The sequence below is a fragment of the Mesitornis unicolor genome, unplaced genomic scaffold (genome assembly GCF_000695765.1).
Source record: "Mesitornis unicolor isolate BGI_N332 unplaced genomic scaffold, ASM69576v1 scaffold46535, whole genome shotgun sequence".
Lineage (NCBI taxonomy): Eukaryota > Metazoa > Chordata > Aves > Mesitornithiformes > Mesitornithidae > Mesitornis > Mesitornis unicolor.
The window spans coordinates 1-18,051 of NW_010185700.1; the positions used below are offsets into that span (position 1 = coordinate 1).

General features: G+C 42.3%; 1 protein-coding gene across 1 annotated transcript in view; it reads right to left on the minus strand.

Annotated features, from left to right (window-relative positions):
• Positions 1-16,239: 16,239 nt before the first annotated feature.
• The window catches only part of TMEM233 (transmembrane protein 233), a gene marked incomplete at its 3' end in the record, with an annotated part of 7,439 nt that continues 5,627 nt past the window's right edge, over positions 16,240-18,051 (minus strand). The window contains exon 2 of the mRNA XM_010184920.1: positions 16,240-16,374. Within this exon, the coding sequence (XP_010183222.1) occupies positions 16,240-16,374 (135 nt within the window). The remainder of the gene's footprint in view (positions 16,375-18,051) is intronic.

An 18,051-nucleotide genomic window follows, 5' to 3' on the forward strand; every position in this document is an offset into this window, starting at 1 on the left:
ACCACATGTGAGTGCCAAACTGCTGCTGTCGGTGTGAGGCCAGCAGCGAGGCGTGATGGCTCCTTACCTGCGCCTCAGAGCTGTTTTCTCCAAACCATCGCCACAAGGAGGGTTTAGATCTGGAGAAGAATTGCGGATGCGTGAGCACAGGGATGCTGAACTGGGCAATAAACACATTTCACCTCTTCATGAAGCAGGAGCAAGAGCCAAGCTGTATGGACACTGACCATTAGCAGTCAAAGCAGCCTGCAAAACCACCAGCACATGGCTCTTTCCTCTGAGGAACCACAGATAGAAATTTAAGTCCTTAATTGTATCCCAAATTAAATTACACTCATTTATTTCTCTTAACATATTTCCCTAAGCACTTCCAGTTACACTATCTCATTTTACCCTCTGCTCTTCATCAGCTGTCACTGATTTCTTCTACTTTTCTAACAGACAAAGCTGTGAGGACTGCAAGTTCCCAGGTCAGCAGTTCTCTTTACAAGGAAATTGTTTTTATATTTTTCTTAAACAATATAAGCAACCTGCAAACAGACAGAAGGATTCCTACCACATCGAAGTGTGTCCTCATGGCATGCTGTTATATTGTGGGAAGAATTCTGCCAGGACAGACACATTCGCTGTGCCCAATGGTGAGTGCACGGCTGGCTCCCACAGTGTTTTGAGGAACAGCTGCTCCTAGTTTGTCTTTCATGGGTAGAGTACCTCAGCATGGGACAGCCTGCCACAGGGGTGCAAGGAGAATGTGTGTGGGCAGCTGTTCCCCAGCCCCTGCAGAACAGTTTCACTGCTGTAAAATGCAGCTGTTGTTATTTTGATACTTCTCACAGCTTAGCACTCCTAAATTCTTTGTCTCCAAATCCAACTGTTTTGTTCTCCCCAGTTCTTTGGCCAGCACCAATGCACACACCTCTGCAGGGTAGGCTGGAGACACACGCTACCATGTCTTGTCCATCACTTGGCCAGGACCACTGTGATGGTTTGCACAACAGCCAGCCAGGCTCATTGCAAGCAGTGGTACCATCACTTTGGGGCCCATCCTCACTTCTTTGCAATGGTTTTTGTTCTTTCTGAGAACCACAGATAGGTAATAAACTGCAGGATAAGCACTGCTAATAGCTTAGGAGGCTGTCGCAATTAGTCTATGGTAGGTCCAAGCATTACTCAACTTAAAGTTCTGGTATTAAAATGTGATGGTTCCTCCTTGTAAGATGATGAACCATCCATCCCTGGAGTGCTGCATGCCAAAACCTTTGGGAGTTGCTGGCCTATGGGTAAGACAGAAGCATGTCAACCTCTCAGTCGTTGGGCTTCACTGCTGCTGCCTTCTCCTACCTCTTTTTCCCTGTGACTGCTTCCTCTCCAACCCCGATTCTTGTCTTCCCTCACTGTCAGTCGTGACTGGTGGGTGTAGCACAGTCCTAGAGCAATCAGCCTGTAACTTTTTGTGAGGTGCCTCATCCCCATGAATTGAGGGCTGGATGACATTACACCATGAACAACAAGTCTTATGTGGGGGGCTTCCCACTAAATCATCACCCTGCCTCCTCATGGGCACGTCTGTGTGCATGGTGCTCACGTGCACCAAGTATTGTTTTCTCCTGTCAGCTTGAGTGGGAGCCCAATTCCCTTACAGCTGTTATTGCAGGAGATGTGGGAAGCAAGAGATTAGCTAAAGACATGCCACAAGGGCCTGGAGGAGCTCATCCACCCACTGATTTTCTGGAACCCTGGAGTTTTGCTCCTCTCTTCAACAGCATCTGTGACTTTTTGCCTCCTTCCACGCTCTGCAACTTGAAGGGCATAAAAACTCCTCTTTTCCACTCCATCTAGGATCAGTCTCCACATTCCAAGGGAAGACTACAAAATACCTTTTCTACTCCTGCCCCTTTACATACCTGTTTTAACCTTCTTTCTCTTATACCAGATGCGGATGTAACAGATGGGGAGCTGGTTCTCGTTCTTCCATCAAGACTTCCATGTGTGTCACAAATGAGGTTCCTGGTTCAATCCCTGGTGAGAATGTCAACTCTCTTTTGTTTTCTAAACTGTCCTGTCTCGCAGATGGGGAACACAGCAACAGGCCACTTAGATGTAGCCCTCGCTAAGCACTCCTGACATTGGTACCAGAATAATTTGTTCCTTAGTCGGTTACCTGTGTGCATTGCCTTACAGTCTGGGGGGATGCCCAAGAACAGTGACTATAAGCACTTTTGCTGAGAAGGAGAGAAAGAAAGAAGTTAAAATCTTCTATCAGCCAAAGGAAGGTGATGATAGGTTGGGTGAATATTGCAAAATCGTTTAGTTAAATACAAATTCAGAACTGCAGATTATTTTGTTCTGGTGTATTCAGGACCCTGCTTCTACCCACATTTCCATGGAACAAATACTCACCTTAGGGAAACACCAAATTTAGACATGACAAAAACAAATACAAAATTTTGGTATTGGCAATCACACCAACAATGTGAATGCCCTAGGATTTACAGTTGCCTGCTCAGGACAAAGAAGTGCTATCATGGAAATCATACAGTGATTCACAACAACAGCTTGAGTCGCAAATGGTAGGCTGGAGGGTAAAAGGATCAGGGGAAAATGTAACCGAGTAATTTTGAATAAGAAATTACCTTGAAAAAAAAAAGCACGGTCCACTTTCAGACTGTCCACAACCCATAAAACAGGATACAAATCTGGTTAAATGCTTTATCAGGTGTCATGACTGTGTGCTACACCACGACATAAAGCAATGTGAGGTGTTAACAGGAGATGCTTTTAAAACACCTGCAGCATATGAAAAGCCATGCGGTCTCTGCGTTATTTACCAAGTCAGTAGCCACAAGCGAAGGTCAGCTCCTTTTCCCCTGACTCACATTTATTTACTTTCTTTAATAAACATGAACTAGACCTGGCCTGACTATTAAAACTCACACAGAGCATCTTATTCAGGAATTCATTTTTAAGGCATTTTGGTTTGCAGCTGGTAAGATCCTGAGACTCAGCAGACTTTATCCAAGTTCTAACAATTGTGCTAGAGCACTTTTGGTGCTGTACAGGCTGAGGGGTCAAGTGAAGTGACATCTTTACTACTGAGTCATTCTACCCCTTGGAGATATCACTTACCGTCTTCCTTCATCAGCTGACTCATCTTTAAAAAAATAAGGACCAAACAGAATAGATCTGAGGTCAGAGGAGACCTGTGTTAGGGGAATGTATGTCTTTGGTTAAATGGGGTGAAGAATGGCCTTGCAAACCTTTCGGGCAGAAAAAGCCAAAGCTAAACTTGTCTGCTAGCCCCAAGGAAGGGATGGCACTCACCAACCACTTCTGCTCGAAGCCAGAATCTGATTTTCACTATTTGAATTATCTCCTGGCGTTGGTTAAAATCAAAAGGCAATTAAGCCCTTATTGAACACTGGCTGCCATAGTGTGCATCCCTTAACTTCGGTGGAGTGTCCCCTTCTCTTACCCCAGAATATGTGTTGAAAAAGAAACTCAGTGGCCCAAAGTCTCAGACTGTGCAGTTTAAAGTCTTGATGAAAACACTGACATCTAGCAAAGATCTTTTTCCTTAACATGATGCAGGCTTAATCAGCCGAAAAGAAGTGCAAGCAAAGTGGAAGCTGACTCAGCCCTACAGTTAGATATAACAGAAACAGAAGAGCCATCCTCAGTCATAAGCTGGTAGATCAAATTCAGACATGCCATAAATCACATTATAAAGGACACATGAGCAAGTGCTCCTTGTAACTTCTTGTGAGTTAAGTGGTAGCAGCAGCAGAACTTATCCTAGAGTTCAAGACAGGATTCATTTAACTGCAGGAATAAATCTTCCCGTTAAATTTCTTACTATAACCTTCCTTTCTACCTTGGGCTCCCAAGTTTGTACCTGCATCTTTACATCGGCTGAGTAATCTGTTTCCTAACCCCCTCCTCCTTTTAGGTCACTTCTGAATTTAGTCTATTTTTCCAGGCTGCCAGGGAGTGATGCAGAGGAAGTTGGGCTGCCTCCTTCAAGGCTCACTCACATTTCAGGGACACATGCCGTTGCTGTGCATGCAGAACATGCCGTTGTGCTTGGGAAATGGAAAATTGTGAGCACACAGACAAATCCAGTGACTTTCTTTGTATTCAAATCTTCCTTGCCTTGGGGAATCCAGTCCTTCCAGTGCATCCTCCTTTGCATGTGTGCACATACAACCACAACGCATCTGATGCAAATCAGTAACAAAATCAATCTCAAATAAGTGGTAGACAAGGTTAGGCTCCAGGTAAGGAAATGCACCTAGAGGCACACTTGCACACTGTTCCAGCAGATGCATCTGAACTGCTTCTGAGAGTGATGGGCACTGTGGTAGCAATCAGTTACAGCCTATCTCCAGGCAGAGAGGCAGAACACAGTTCACATGGTGAGCTCATATCCAAAGACACAAGTACAAATGCAACAGCTGCTGGAGCCTCAGGCCACCCTGTTCGTGGATTGTGGTTGCAACCATATAAATGGAAGAGCCAGTGCTGATCTTCAGTTCACAAGCTGTAAACTCCTGGGTGTGCCTGCAGGGAAACACCCCAAGAATTTAATTTCATATTGTCCCTTGATGTTTTTTTTTTTGCTGTGCAATCTGATGAAACGTACACCACATGTTGTTTGAGCGTCTGGCTGACCTCCTTCATGCGGCAGCAAAGAAACTCCTCTTATATTTAGAAGCCCTCTTCTAGGGTTACATATCAAGATACATGCACACTGCTGTTTTGCAGAATGCAGCTGCCCTGTAAGAAGCGAAAGATGTTAACATGATCCAGGAGCTGAGGCCAGCAATTTCAAGTTTCCATCTGTCTCTGCCTGTAATACATGCAGCAAGGAAAAGAGAGCTGGACTTCAGCATTAGTTGGTGTCTTCAGCATGCAGGAAGACTGCATCCAAAAATGGAAGCCTGGAGCAGCTTTCTGCAAGGAAGGCACCGTTCACCTGCCCAGGACACAGATGTTGAGTTGAAGTATGTTTTGCTGCTTTTCCACCCATATTTCATGAAATAATATCGTTCAGTGCATACATATGGCAGCTCCTTTTTTTTCACCAAAAAATGGTAGGTGCCATGCAGAATTAGAATGGGCCAAATCCAAATCCAGATGCGTGATGATGAAGAACAGGTAATTTCTAGAGTATGTCATAGATAATGACATTTGTTTACATGACTCTCAAAATACAAAGCTGGCACTAATTCCCAGCCATACAACTGCATTCTGCCTTCCACACCCACTGCTGTCACCAGGGGTCTTGCTGATTGGGGCAGTAAAATGTCATTCAGCTTCCTTATGTTCATACCTTACTCTGTACGGGTCTGTCGCACTCACAACAGAATGATTTAGTTGCACAAGAACCCTATTCATTTCCAGCACAAGCTGCGTTTGACTGCATTTCTCAAACATGGTTGAAAATTTGCGTAAACATAAATAAATGAAGAGAACTGATACCGGTACATTAGTAAAACAAAAATAAGATTACCTATGGCATAGAAGCACTAAAGGACATTAGAGGAATTGCTGCATTTTCCCCTCTCTGTCACATTAAGTGGTTTAATATAAAGCCTTTATTTTTATACCAATCAATAGCACTGTAAGGTAGCAACATTTATCTTCAGAAGCCCTGACGATACAATGGCTCAATTCTCAATTGTATTAAGAGCAAGACTTCAAAGATATTTATGAGCATCAAGATGCAAGTTAGATTTCCAGTATGGTTTTCAAAAGCATCTGAACAAGTCAAGTGTCTAGCTCCTATTGATCTAAATCCTTGTTAGGCACTCTCAAAAAAATACTTCAAGTTGCCTATCCCCATTCTCTAGTGCTCAGGTAACTGGAAATCTTTCTGTCCTCTCCCACTGAATCACTAGCTGTGGTTTAGTTTACAGTACTGGAGTTTAATATTTTGCAGAAGGATGAAAATTTTTTGTACACACTTTGATTTTTAGTACACTGACGTAGGAAACTATTACTGCAGCAATGCAGTGGTGGTTACTTTGATGCCAGCAATTCACGGTCATGGAAATCTGACCTCTCTTACCTGCTGAGAGACCTCCTTTGGTGCCCTCATTTGACCACTTTCCCCTCATGGAAGACCATCAAGGGACCATTTTGAAAAGGCCTCAACACTTTCTGGATGCTGTTTTGAAAGTGAAGCAAAAAGTCTACCTTGCTGATATTTGGAGCATTAACTGATCGTACCAGCTACAGTACAGACTGGTTGTATGGTATCATGTAGGCCAGAAATCCTGCTTTTGCTTTGATTCACTTTACTCTGAAACTGTCCGAGGGGTTAGAAAAAGGGATATTGCTCTTTAAAACAGAAGAGGCAGCAAAACTTAGGAAAAACACTTCCCACATACCAGAATGGACATGAATTAAAAGTAATTTTATTCCACTTCTCAATGACAGTTCTACCATAGCTGATAATAAGGCAAGCTACTAGAAGTCCCACAAGACACAGCAGACCATTGAAATAGTATTAAAAAACCAAAGAGGAGTTCACAGAACAGCCGATTCTTGGAATCATCAAAATCAGTGGCAAGATTCCCATGTTCGACCAGTGTAAGTCCTGAAGAAATCAACCGTTTTCACCAGTGTTTGTGAAGTCTTATACTGGAGTAATTAAGGACGGGTGACACATCACTGACTTCAATGAGAAACAGAATTTGGCAGAAAGAAAAGCGAAAAAGCACATTAAAAGTATGATATCAAGGCACAGAAAATACATGCTACTTCCAGGCATACGCTTTAACAGGTAAAGGTTTCTGGGAGATTATTAGGTTTTTTAATAAGCAATTGTACTCCTGCCAGGCATGATTCTTTTCTCACTTCCACCTGCAAAACTCCCATGCGTTTCTGGGTAGTCAGTCCAGAGTTGTGTTAGTGCAAGGAGGACAGGTGGAAGTTGGCACAGCTTGCTTGAAGATGGAGTAACAATTAAAGCAAATGGAGCAACAACCGCTGAAGATGCAGCCATTTGTCTTAATGCTTACCAGAGCTTGCTCCTTTTGACATGGAATATTTGTGTTACAAAACAGGTACATTCTTTCAAACAGTGTTCAGCTAATAAAAAACTGCTGTCCCATGCTGAATTTTCATACGGTATCAAGAAACTGCAGTAATTTAGAGGCCATCAATTCTGTAACCCAAGACTGCTCACTGAGTAAGATCTTAGGATCAGCAAGAGTGTATGTAACTATGTAAGGGTACAAGAGTCTGTCCATCTCTAGCTGCATTGATATATACACTGTTCATAGCAAGATGAGAGGATGAACTAAAAGAGACATGAACAAAGCAGAACACAATGAAACTATGTGACTTGCTAGAGGAACAATAACAAAGGGATGAAGGAGAACATCTATTTAAAAAGAAGATCTTTTGTCAGATAAAAAAATAGGAACTTTTTACATACGTGAAGTTTAAAGAGGAAAATACGATCAGTGCAACTTTAATGGAGGACTGGAGCTAAGTCAAGGGTGTTCAACAATGAAAGATGACAAAACAAAAAGAAATCACTAAGAAAAATATGGATGCTATGGAAGAAGAGTGTCTCTTATTACTAAATCAAGTGATTGAAATCGGTCCCAGGTGGTTAAAAAGCCAAGGTAAAGATCTAGAAGCTCAGGACGACAGAAGAAAGCAGCTGCTGAGTCAGAGTACGCCCACGGCATTATAAAAACGCATAGCAGAATAAAATCACAAACCCATAGTTACGACTGCGTTATGTTGAGACTATTTTAAAGTAATAAAAAAATCCTTAATGGCCTGATCCAAAACCCACTGAAGGCAACAGGAGTTCTTCTACTAGCTTCAGCGGGCTGTGCACTACAAACAGTCGAGCTATGTTGGCTTTGCCTGGCTAGGGCCAGCCAGGGAACATCATGGATCCTGTATACATTCCATGTACATGAGAGAGAAAAGGGAATTGTTAGGGCAAGATCTCATTATACATTAGGGTAAAAGAGAAAGTGCTGCTTTAGACTGAGATTCCTTATAAATAAATAATTCTGAAAACCTGGTCACGCCATGCTGATTAACTAACTGGACTATCAGTTCATCCACCAGCAACATGCCTCTGCAGACTTGTAGGGTCACATCTAACAGTCTGGAATGAAGGTTTTCCTTCTCCTCTTCTTTTTCTCCTCCCAAGATGTATAAGATGATCTCCTCCAAGTGCAGTCTCGGTCTTCAAATAGCATGCTGCAAGGACACAGAAATATGTATTTTTAAAGGAGGAAAAGACAGAGAGTTTGCCTTGTGAGTTTAAATTATTAATTCTATAGATCTAATGGATACATTATGCCACATTAGTGGCACTTGTTCTCTTAACAAACATCCCTCTGGATTAGTGGTTCAATACAGTTGAATAAAAGAGCTAAGTTTCTAATGGCACCTGTCATCTGTCAATCTGAACTGAATTTTTAAACTGGGTTATCTGAATCAATGCAAGTTAGAATCCTGCAGTGCCAGGAAATGGGCTCTTATTTGACAAAGTTTCATGAGGTCAACAGCATCTCTGCTTCCTTGGAGTGATACATAAAACAGTCAGGCAAGAACAATACTTTCAGCAGTAGAGAACTTGGTAAGTGCAACAGCAAAACATGACAGATGTTTTAAAAGGGCTGGGTATCCTCTCTTGTGCATCTGCATTAGGAGAGGAAAAATCTGAAGTACCCTCAAATTCTTGTGTTGAGAGTAGGTCTCAGATATTACCCATGGATGTGCTGATCTCACTGGCTTGTCCCCGGGTGCTGGGCTTTCTGCTGGAGTCCAAGATATCTTCTTCATTAAGCAGCTACCTTTTCAGCAGCTTAAAGAGAGATCTAGGACATGAGGTGCTCCTTAAAAAGAGATCTAGGCCATGAGATGCTAAACAGTAAATGTATCCTGCAGACAGCACGAGCTCCTTTGTCTCTTGGATGGTACTCAGGACTCCAATGGGCAGAATCTATTGTGGTGACATTTCCTTCATGTACAGATGAAACAACTGGACCAGAATTTTTAGTATGGAACTGGGGGCTGTTTGTGTAACTCCTGTCATCTTACTGGTCCTCAGTTTATTCTGTCTCTGAAAGAGAGACAGTCACTCAGTGAAATGGCTGCAAAGGCTTTTGAGAGCCATAAGAGGACAGCAGAGATATTAAGGATAAACTTGCATGCCTTTTCCCCCTGAAGAATCATTTCTAAGTTAGTAAGAAAAATGAATATACTTCTGAACCCGGTGCAGTCTAAATGCTTCTCGTTTTCCTTCTACCAGTAATTACCAATGTTGCATTACTGCACATATGCTTGATTTAAGACCCTACTGAATATGAAACAGCGTAAGCTAGTACTTTCCACACAGCCTGGGTGTCTCTCTGTCTTCCTTCGAAGCCATGCTGACAGGTGGTATTTCTGTGACTTCCTTGGGGTGAGGTTCTAGATCAAGTGAGATTAAAGAAGGGGTCAGAAGTTCACAGTCCTCTATGAAAGTATTAAGATATCATAGTGGTTTGCACAAAACTCCAAAGTCACTGAACACGACTACCCTTCTCAATTAAGTTATCACCAGAAGATACTTCCATCCTGCCTGTGGCTCTGGGGTTCAAAATAAACAAAGACAATGAACATCTGATGTGAATTAAAAATGTCTTGGGCACTGGTCCACTGGCAGGAGTTTCTTGCATTCCTTCCTTCAGTACTTTGGCTACCCTTCCTCATACCAAAACTGTCACTATCTCAGCCAGAGCTCTACAGAAGAGCTTGTGTCTTTACTTCACTCTAACTCGTTTTACTAGTTCTCCACATTTCTACTTGACTCGTTCCTACTTGCCTAGGCTACAGAGCACCGCTAGAGAGGTGTGCAGAAGAGCTTCATATGATACGCTTTCTGGCTCAATTGGAAAGCAAAACTCATGTGAGCTGTAGTTCTGAGCAGCATTGTCAAATGTCACTCTAAAGATAATCTAAAAGTATGTGCTGTAAGAAGCTGCATATTGTTTCAGACTACTAACAGGCTGTGCAGCAAACTCAGCAATGGAGTAAGAACACATGATTCCCATGGTAGCATGACGTAGAATATGACATGTTGAGATCCAGTTAAGAAAAGGATTTGGGATACCTCGGGTCTCCTTCACTTAAGTAAGGAGGCTCCAGTCCAGGACTACGCTTCCCTAAATTCAGGACTGGGACCTGAACAAAATCCAAAGACATCAAGTTCCTTGCATACTCAAAAAGCAAAACCAAATAGAATTTGGAATCAGCTCCAAAAATGTGGAGACTGCTCTGAAAACACAGATTGTGAACTACTGGAGTGCCCTCATTCACTGAGAAAATGATTAGCTTTTGCTGATCAAATTTCTTAGGAAGATACAGGAAGGCTGACTCCAGATCCACTCAAGTCACTGAAAAGCACACTAACAGACTTCATGAAGGAGCATAATAGGGATACTGGGTCAGAGCAAACAGCTGTCTTTGCAGCATCCCATCTCTGACAGTGACAAGTTAGAAATGCCTAAAGGGACTGTATAAGAAGAGGCTGCATCCAGGGTGGTATTTCTCCTGTTACCACCTTCCAGCTCTGGCAATCTGCAGCTTAGAAATCTTCTGAGCCTGAGATTGTATCTGCATCTTTGCATGGAAGCTTTTTTATTTTTTTGTAACTTCACCCATTGCCCTTTCAAGTAATTTATGTTTTTGTATCCGCAGCAACCAGAAAGATTCCCCCAGCTGCATCGTATGTCGCATGGAAAAGTACCTCCTCCTTGTTTAAAGCTGCTTTCCTCTGATGCCCCTTCATCTCACCCATAACTGACAATAAGTAATCACTCTTTATTTCACTGCCTTTGACTACCGATTCCTAAGTCTTTCGTTCCCAAGCCACAGAGATTGTGTCTGTTTTGTCTGTCCACGTATAAAGTGGACCTCCTTGCAGTCCTTCTCTTGTGTGTGCGCGCGTACCACATCTTTCTTAAGACAAGGACATCAGAACTAGAGGCAGGATTCAGGATGTGCCTCACAGCTGAGTGTCGCCTGTCATTAGGTATCTTGCCATTCACTCTCTAACCAGGCATATTGCAGCAGATTAAGGCCACACATAGCCTATGGCGCACAGCTATGCACTGTTTCAGTTCGTAGTGATATCTCCTCATGGAAGACAAATATGTCCCTTTCCTCAGTGCAGTTCTTGATGGACAACATGCCTATGGGCACATATGCAGGGCTAGACTCTGGTGACACAAATACGGGTTTAAGTTACATCTGAGCAAGCAGTGGAAGTGTAATTCAACATTCAGGACTGGCAAGGTGGAAGCACAGGAGAAGCTGACAGCAGAGGGTAAAAAGTTACAGAATGAAGTAAGAATAAATTTAGCCTAGTGTGGAATGAGGGACAGCCCTGATTCAGCACACACCGCAGCTTAACAGTGAGTGATTCCTCAGCGTAATGAGGAACACACCGGTTTACATTGATCAAGACAGACAAGTTTTATCGCTGGGCTGTTAACTTCAGAGATGCAAGTGACAGCTTCCCCTTGTCTACATTCAGGGTCATGACTGCAGAAGGTAGATGGTTCTCAAGTGGTGGGTGGGCCATGTTTCAGGCTATATATATATATGTATCACTATGTATCTTAATATATGTCTGCTAAAGATAACATGTCAGTGTTAAAGACAAATGAGGCTCTCCAAGGCAGCAGTAGAAGCCCTGAGTTGGCTTAGCACTGACTCTATCTTCAAAATGAAAAGTCAAGGCTGCTTCTTCCATGCAGACGTAGGTGTCGCCTGCTGTTACTCCTGTGCTACTGTTGCTCTGCAACTGAATAAACCAAAGGTGGCATCCAAGGAAGCTCGGGGCTCAGAGGTAGGAATTTTCTGAAAAGTGAAAAAGTCTTCCTCTTCCTGAGTCTACCAGTATTACTGGGGGGACAGTGGGGGTGTTATTGGGGGTACAATGTCACTGCTTGTTCAAAGCAAGTATTTCTTGCGCTACTTCCTCTCTGCAACTTCTACCATTTCTACCCTCAACACCCCTGACTAGATGTTTGTCTTTTGGCTGAGGCATGTGGAATACCATGGGAACCCTCAGCTCCACTTAAAGCACAGAACTTAATGCCTTTCCTAAGCAAGATGGATTGCAGAGTAGGTTTGGGTACTGAAAAGCCAAGAGAGATGTGGGAACAAATGGATAACTTAGGTTGGAATTTTTAATAGAGTATGTGGGTTTTGATACTCAGAGGCTACTGAAATTGAGCAAGTTAAGCACTGACCTCATTGAACTGAATTCTAGAAATACCATTCATAGAGAGGAAATTACTTTCCAGTGAATGCTGAAGGAATCTGGGTCCAGAGATGGCACAGTATCTGAGTTCTCAATTCGCAGTGGTTTCAGTTAGATATACTCAAAAGTGGCAAAGCGTGTTTTTAGCAATTAAGTTGTGAGTTTGCACAGAAGAAGACCCAGAAACTCTGCTGAAGACAGCAAACAACTGCTTGGGGCTGCACAGCAGTGGTGGTGATAAGCCACAGGGCACCATTCCCGAAACTGCTGGAGCAACTGCCTGGCATATCATATGCCTTGACCCACATGGAGTTTCCAGAGGCGGATGTAGCTGTCCAGGTTGCAGCTGCAGGGAGTGACTGCTGCCTGTCTCGGGGGCTGTGGCCTCTCTGGTGGGAGCAGTAGTCTGACTGAAGCACTGAGTCCCCAGGGAAAAGGGCTTCAGGAGGAGGCGACTATCAGGATGCACAATCAGGAGACCAACAGTCTTCACAGAGACTCTGCAGAGGAGAGAGCCTGAGCTCCACAAATTGCAAACAACTAAAGACTACACTTCAACAAGAGCTGAATGGAGACTTCCATGATGGGGAAGGCAAGGCCTGAGGTTTGTGACTTCAGGCAGAAGGAGGAAGATTCCTTCTTGGTCTACAGATCTGCATTTTCAGGACAGGTACAGCCAGCCTGACTTGGATGTCTCAGGTTTGTTGCTTTCCAGGCACTCAGACCTGGGATGTCATGGGAAAACTCTCGAGACTCATCGAGCCCTCAAACCCATTACACCTTGCATCGTCGATACTGTCAGCAGAACCACAGATAAATCAGAATGAGCTAGTGAAATTTATCAAAGGGTTTATGAATCCTCAAGTAACATCCTCTGTGAGAAGCTCTAGCAGTCACAGGAGAATAGATGAAGAACAGAGATTAGAAATGGGATGGTAGGATGGTGAACGACAAGCTCTAGGAAGAGATACATAAGAATCTGGAAGGAGAATACAAGGGAGTATGCCCAATGGTAATTTGCAATGAGACTTGTTATCTTTTGAAGACCAAAAGAAGCCACAAGGAACGCCAGCAGGAGCAACTGGATAGTATGGTAGCTGACCAATTTCATGTGGATAAAACACAGTAATCAGTTCTGGAAGGGTCAAGTTATGGCTGAAGTCTAAATTAACTTTCAGAAAAAATGCATATGTAGGTCATGGAAACATCATATCTGTGCCTAATAGTAATCAAATGAATCAGTTACAGGGCTGACTGTCATGTTATTCTATTAAGGCTGGTTTTTACTACCTTAATAATACAGTAGCATATATATTAAAGTTAGCATAGAAGTAATTCACAATCGCATCACTTGAGCAGGGTGCAAAGTGACTGTTAGTAAATAATCATGACCAGGGTTCAAATGGATGTGAGATGACTGCGTGAAGCATGCAATGCCATCCACACCAGTGGCACGTCAAACTCAAAGACAGTTTAGTATAAAATATAAATGTACAGGGGTACAGTTAGGATTTATAGCCTTGTTTAGCATTAGTAGCTATCTTGCTTAGCAGCATTAGTAGCTAAATTTGCTAAAGTTCTACCTAGTAAAGTAGAAGAAGGCACCAGAGCCAGTTCAAGCTGGAAAATAAGGAAGCCACAACCTCAGAGATAAGAAGAAAATGGCCTGCGTAGAGACAATGAAGGGACTCAATAAGGAATGGGAAGACCCCAGATCCTAATATTACTATTGGTCCCAACTGCTGCATGAGAGGTGAAAAACTTAGACTGTAAGGGTATAATTGCCCAGGGATTTCTTTGTTCAGGGTCCCTCTTTGGAGGCACTCAGCTCAAGATGGTTTCTTCAGCTGCACCATCTGAACAAATGATTTTTTTTAATTTAAGACTTGATACCTGAGACTCTGCTATGGGAAACCTAGGGCCAAACCTGAAGGAAAAATAAGCACTTGAGAGTGAGAATGTGAAAAGGAGTCGAAAGGGGCACCCATCGACTCACTGGAGTCACCCACTGTGAAGAGACTCTGGTCCGAGCAGGAAAGACTTGGAGGGTGTTTTGTTCGACTCCTAGGATGATATATGTGTGCTCGAGTGGTCTGTCCCTTAACAAAGGCAGCTCAGGTAGGCATGGAGGGTGGAAGTTGGGTGCTCCTGTTCACTTATTTTCACATCAGAAGACTAAAGAAGATTATTGCTCCCATCAAACACTATCAGAAACAAGGGCTCTTTGGAAAGTACAGGCAAGAGGGAGAAGGGGAGTAGTAAAGAGAATGGAAAGGCAGAAAGCAGGGTGAATTCAGTAAACCTTGAGTCCTTACAAACCTCAAGGTACCGTTTGGCCAAGAGACTTCTATGGAAACTATTCACTTAATACAGAAATTAATATCCCAGCAGCATGGTGAAGGTTCCTAGGCACCTGCAATGCTTCCATCTAACAGAAACCAATTTAAAAAAATCCTCAAAAGACAAAACTTAAGAAAAAATAACAAAGTCCTATTACAGTGACTTACTGCTGCTTACTTCTTTGAGGGCAGGAGAGAGAGAGGTGCTTACAAATACTAGCTAGATGTAAAATGCTATCACTCGTATGTGGCAGTGGGCACGAAGGAGCACTCGCACATTCAGCACAGAGGGCCCTCTGCAGTGGAAGTGAAATGTTGACTACAAATAAATGTAGGCAGTGTGCCCTGGTTAATGTGACTGCCTCAGGTCAGTGTTGTCTACCACTCCTCATGCTGTCCTTCTCTCCTCCTACCTAAAAAAAAAAATACTGAGCTGCTATCCTCGTCTGAGAAATGATGAGTAAGGTGGTAGAAGCGAACAGAGGAATTTACTGCTGCTGTCAATTACAAAACTTGGCACACTCAGCCTGAAGTGACTTGGTCTTATATCTGTGAGGGCTGAACAAACTGAACACGAGCTGAACCAAAGAGATTCATGCTTGCAAAATGCATGGGAAACTAATGAATACACAGTAAGCTTCTGATTCTGCAGCACCATCCACTAATACCCTACAGAAACGGGCTCATCTCCACTAACTTCCCTGCAGTTCATATGGCATACTTCAAGCTTTAGTCTGAAAATGTGGTAGGTGTTTAACCAGCTACTCTGTTCCACTCTGCCAAGATCTTTGCATTTCAGTGGAGGATGAGGTGATCTCTGTTTACAGTTTATAGACAGGTTTATACAGTGCACTGAAAGGCTCTCCAACCAAAACAGCCAATAATAAATGGATTTAAATTGATTATTTTAATGGGAAGTGTACATTACCATGGAAAAAGGAACATACTGTTGCACAACGTTAAGAAAGGATATCAAGAGTCTAATTACTTTTTGTCCCCTTTTCCAAATAAGCTTTTAATTCATCTGGTAACCACTGTGTGTATACAGATTCATTTCTCAAGTTGCTTCACTATTGTGCCAAGCATACGAAGCAGTGAGAGTGAATGACCTTCTCCCACAGCAAGCCAAGTCAAAATTACATCTGTGGTCACTTTTGATATAGTTATGGCCACCTTAATATCAAACAGTAAAATATTAATTGGCTGGCGTCTTTTCCTTACAAAGTTAAAAAGATATGTTGGCCAGATTATGAGACTGAAAATTAGCACCTAGGGACTCTGTTAGCTGAAATCTAAAGGTCTCGATGTACTCGGTCTTGCAGATGGTGAAACTGAGGGGCAGAAAAAACAAAAAGCAACTGGCCTAAATTGTAAAAACCCATGCAAGCTGCAAGAGCTTCTAGAAAATCCACTCTGCTAAGACAGCTGTTTGCGTTTAACCACAGACAACAGAATTTTCTAAATTGCAAAATAAGTAAAAATTGCTCTTTTGGAAAAGATGCACACATCCCTAAATTTTAACAGTAGTAGACGGTTCTGAGAACCTTCAGTTTCTCATTCTGAAGCCCATGCACACAGAACTGCTTGCATTGGAACTAGTAGCATTTTGCTTACCGTTGTGAAATGAACCACGCAATAGATTCCAATGATGACAAGGCCAATGATAATAGATGCAACAGCCACCCAGAGTGCATTCCGACCCAGTCTTTTTGACCCTTCTATATCTCCTTGATTATAACTGTTTAAAGCCTGAAAAAGAGAAACAGAGAGTTTGTGACCTTTTGTTTTAAACAGAAATCTGTACACAGATCAACGTGACTGCTTTGAACTAACATTAACTTCTGTGCGCATTGGCACTGTAGAAAGGACTTCAGAAAATGGTGGTTTGCTTTGTAAAAATAAACACGCACTGCCGACAGTTCAAGGTAAACAGGGAGTCCAGTTTTCTGTTCCCCTCATTTTCCATACATTTCACTGCAACCACAGCTCTTTTATTTTCCATGGTGAGACTATATTTGTATGATGAGTTTTCTTGTATGCACCAGCATAAGAGCTGTTAAATCAACTCTAATCCACCCACTTGCATAAATCAGTGGCTTTTATCTCTGGAAATAGTTTTGTAGTATAAGTATTAGTTGGCCACTTCACTAGCAGGGAAATAAACTTACACTATATGGGACCATAAACATGAAAAGGTGCATAAATAGGCTGCATTTTTAAAAAAAACCACAAACCAAAGAAATATAGATCATGTGAATTCAGTTCCTTTGCATTTTTTGAACACACTGATAATTATTATCATATACATCCCAAGGTATGCATCAGACATACGGATATTATCTCAACAGACTTGAGTTTCTTTCTATCCACCCACGATTTAGCAGATGCTTTATATTCATTACATGCAAAAATTGCAAGGTATGATAGGACCACTCTGAATTTTGAGTATTTTGTGACACAGACTGTAAGATTTTCTGGATTCATTTTTGTTTTAATCAGAGCATATTTAAAAAAAATAAAAATCAGTGAAGGGCGCTGAAGTATTCTAGTACATGAGTCTAACAGTTTGTAGTAACTTTTTCCAAGTAATAAGATGCTATCAAAGAATATAAAGAGCATTATTTCTACGAATTATTTTGTACGATCGGGAGAGTTTGAGTTCATAACTCATGACATGGAGTCCAGATTTCTTTATCAGATTGCACTATTGAACTATCTCCGCATACTTTCTTGGGGAATCAGGTTAGTCATAACTTGTTCCTTAGTATCTCCTAAGTATTCCACAAATAGGAGGGGGAAAAAAAAGGGACCTGATCAAATGTACTGTTCTGTGGACCATCTAATTCAGATTGTCTTTAGAAAATACCTGCCTGAGGTACCACCAAATGCTATTCCAAAAGTGCTGCAGTTATGAATTACTTTTCTGTAGCAAAGACAGAAAACCAGCTAATTCAAGAGTGAAGATCTGAGACTGCGGAGAGCAGGAAAGGGATGAGCTTCAGAGGACACTGAGCATTGTTGTAGAGCCTTTTTTCCCAAGCAGAAAAATAATGAGGGACATTATCTGTGTGTGTTCTGTCGATTAGTGAGCACACAGAAGTTAATGGGCTAGATGCATCCTCGATGTTAGCACTGCAGTAAGCTCGCTCGTGCCAAGCCAGTCCCAAAGCAATGAAGCCTGTATTCCTAGAACTGCATCTTAAGGATAAGTGCAGGGACTTATTCTCTGGTGTCTAAGAAAGGCTGAGCTGCTGATGCACTCTTGCCTTTAAAGAAAGCACTGATACATTTCCTCTCCTCCTGGAAACCTACATGCCTAAACCTTTCTCTATTTTATTTCCCTAAAGAATATTGCTAATACCGCTGTTCTGCTGTCAAATTTTGTTGAGGTTGGCTAGAGGACTTAAAGGATAAAGCAGGGAAAGA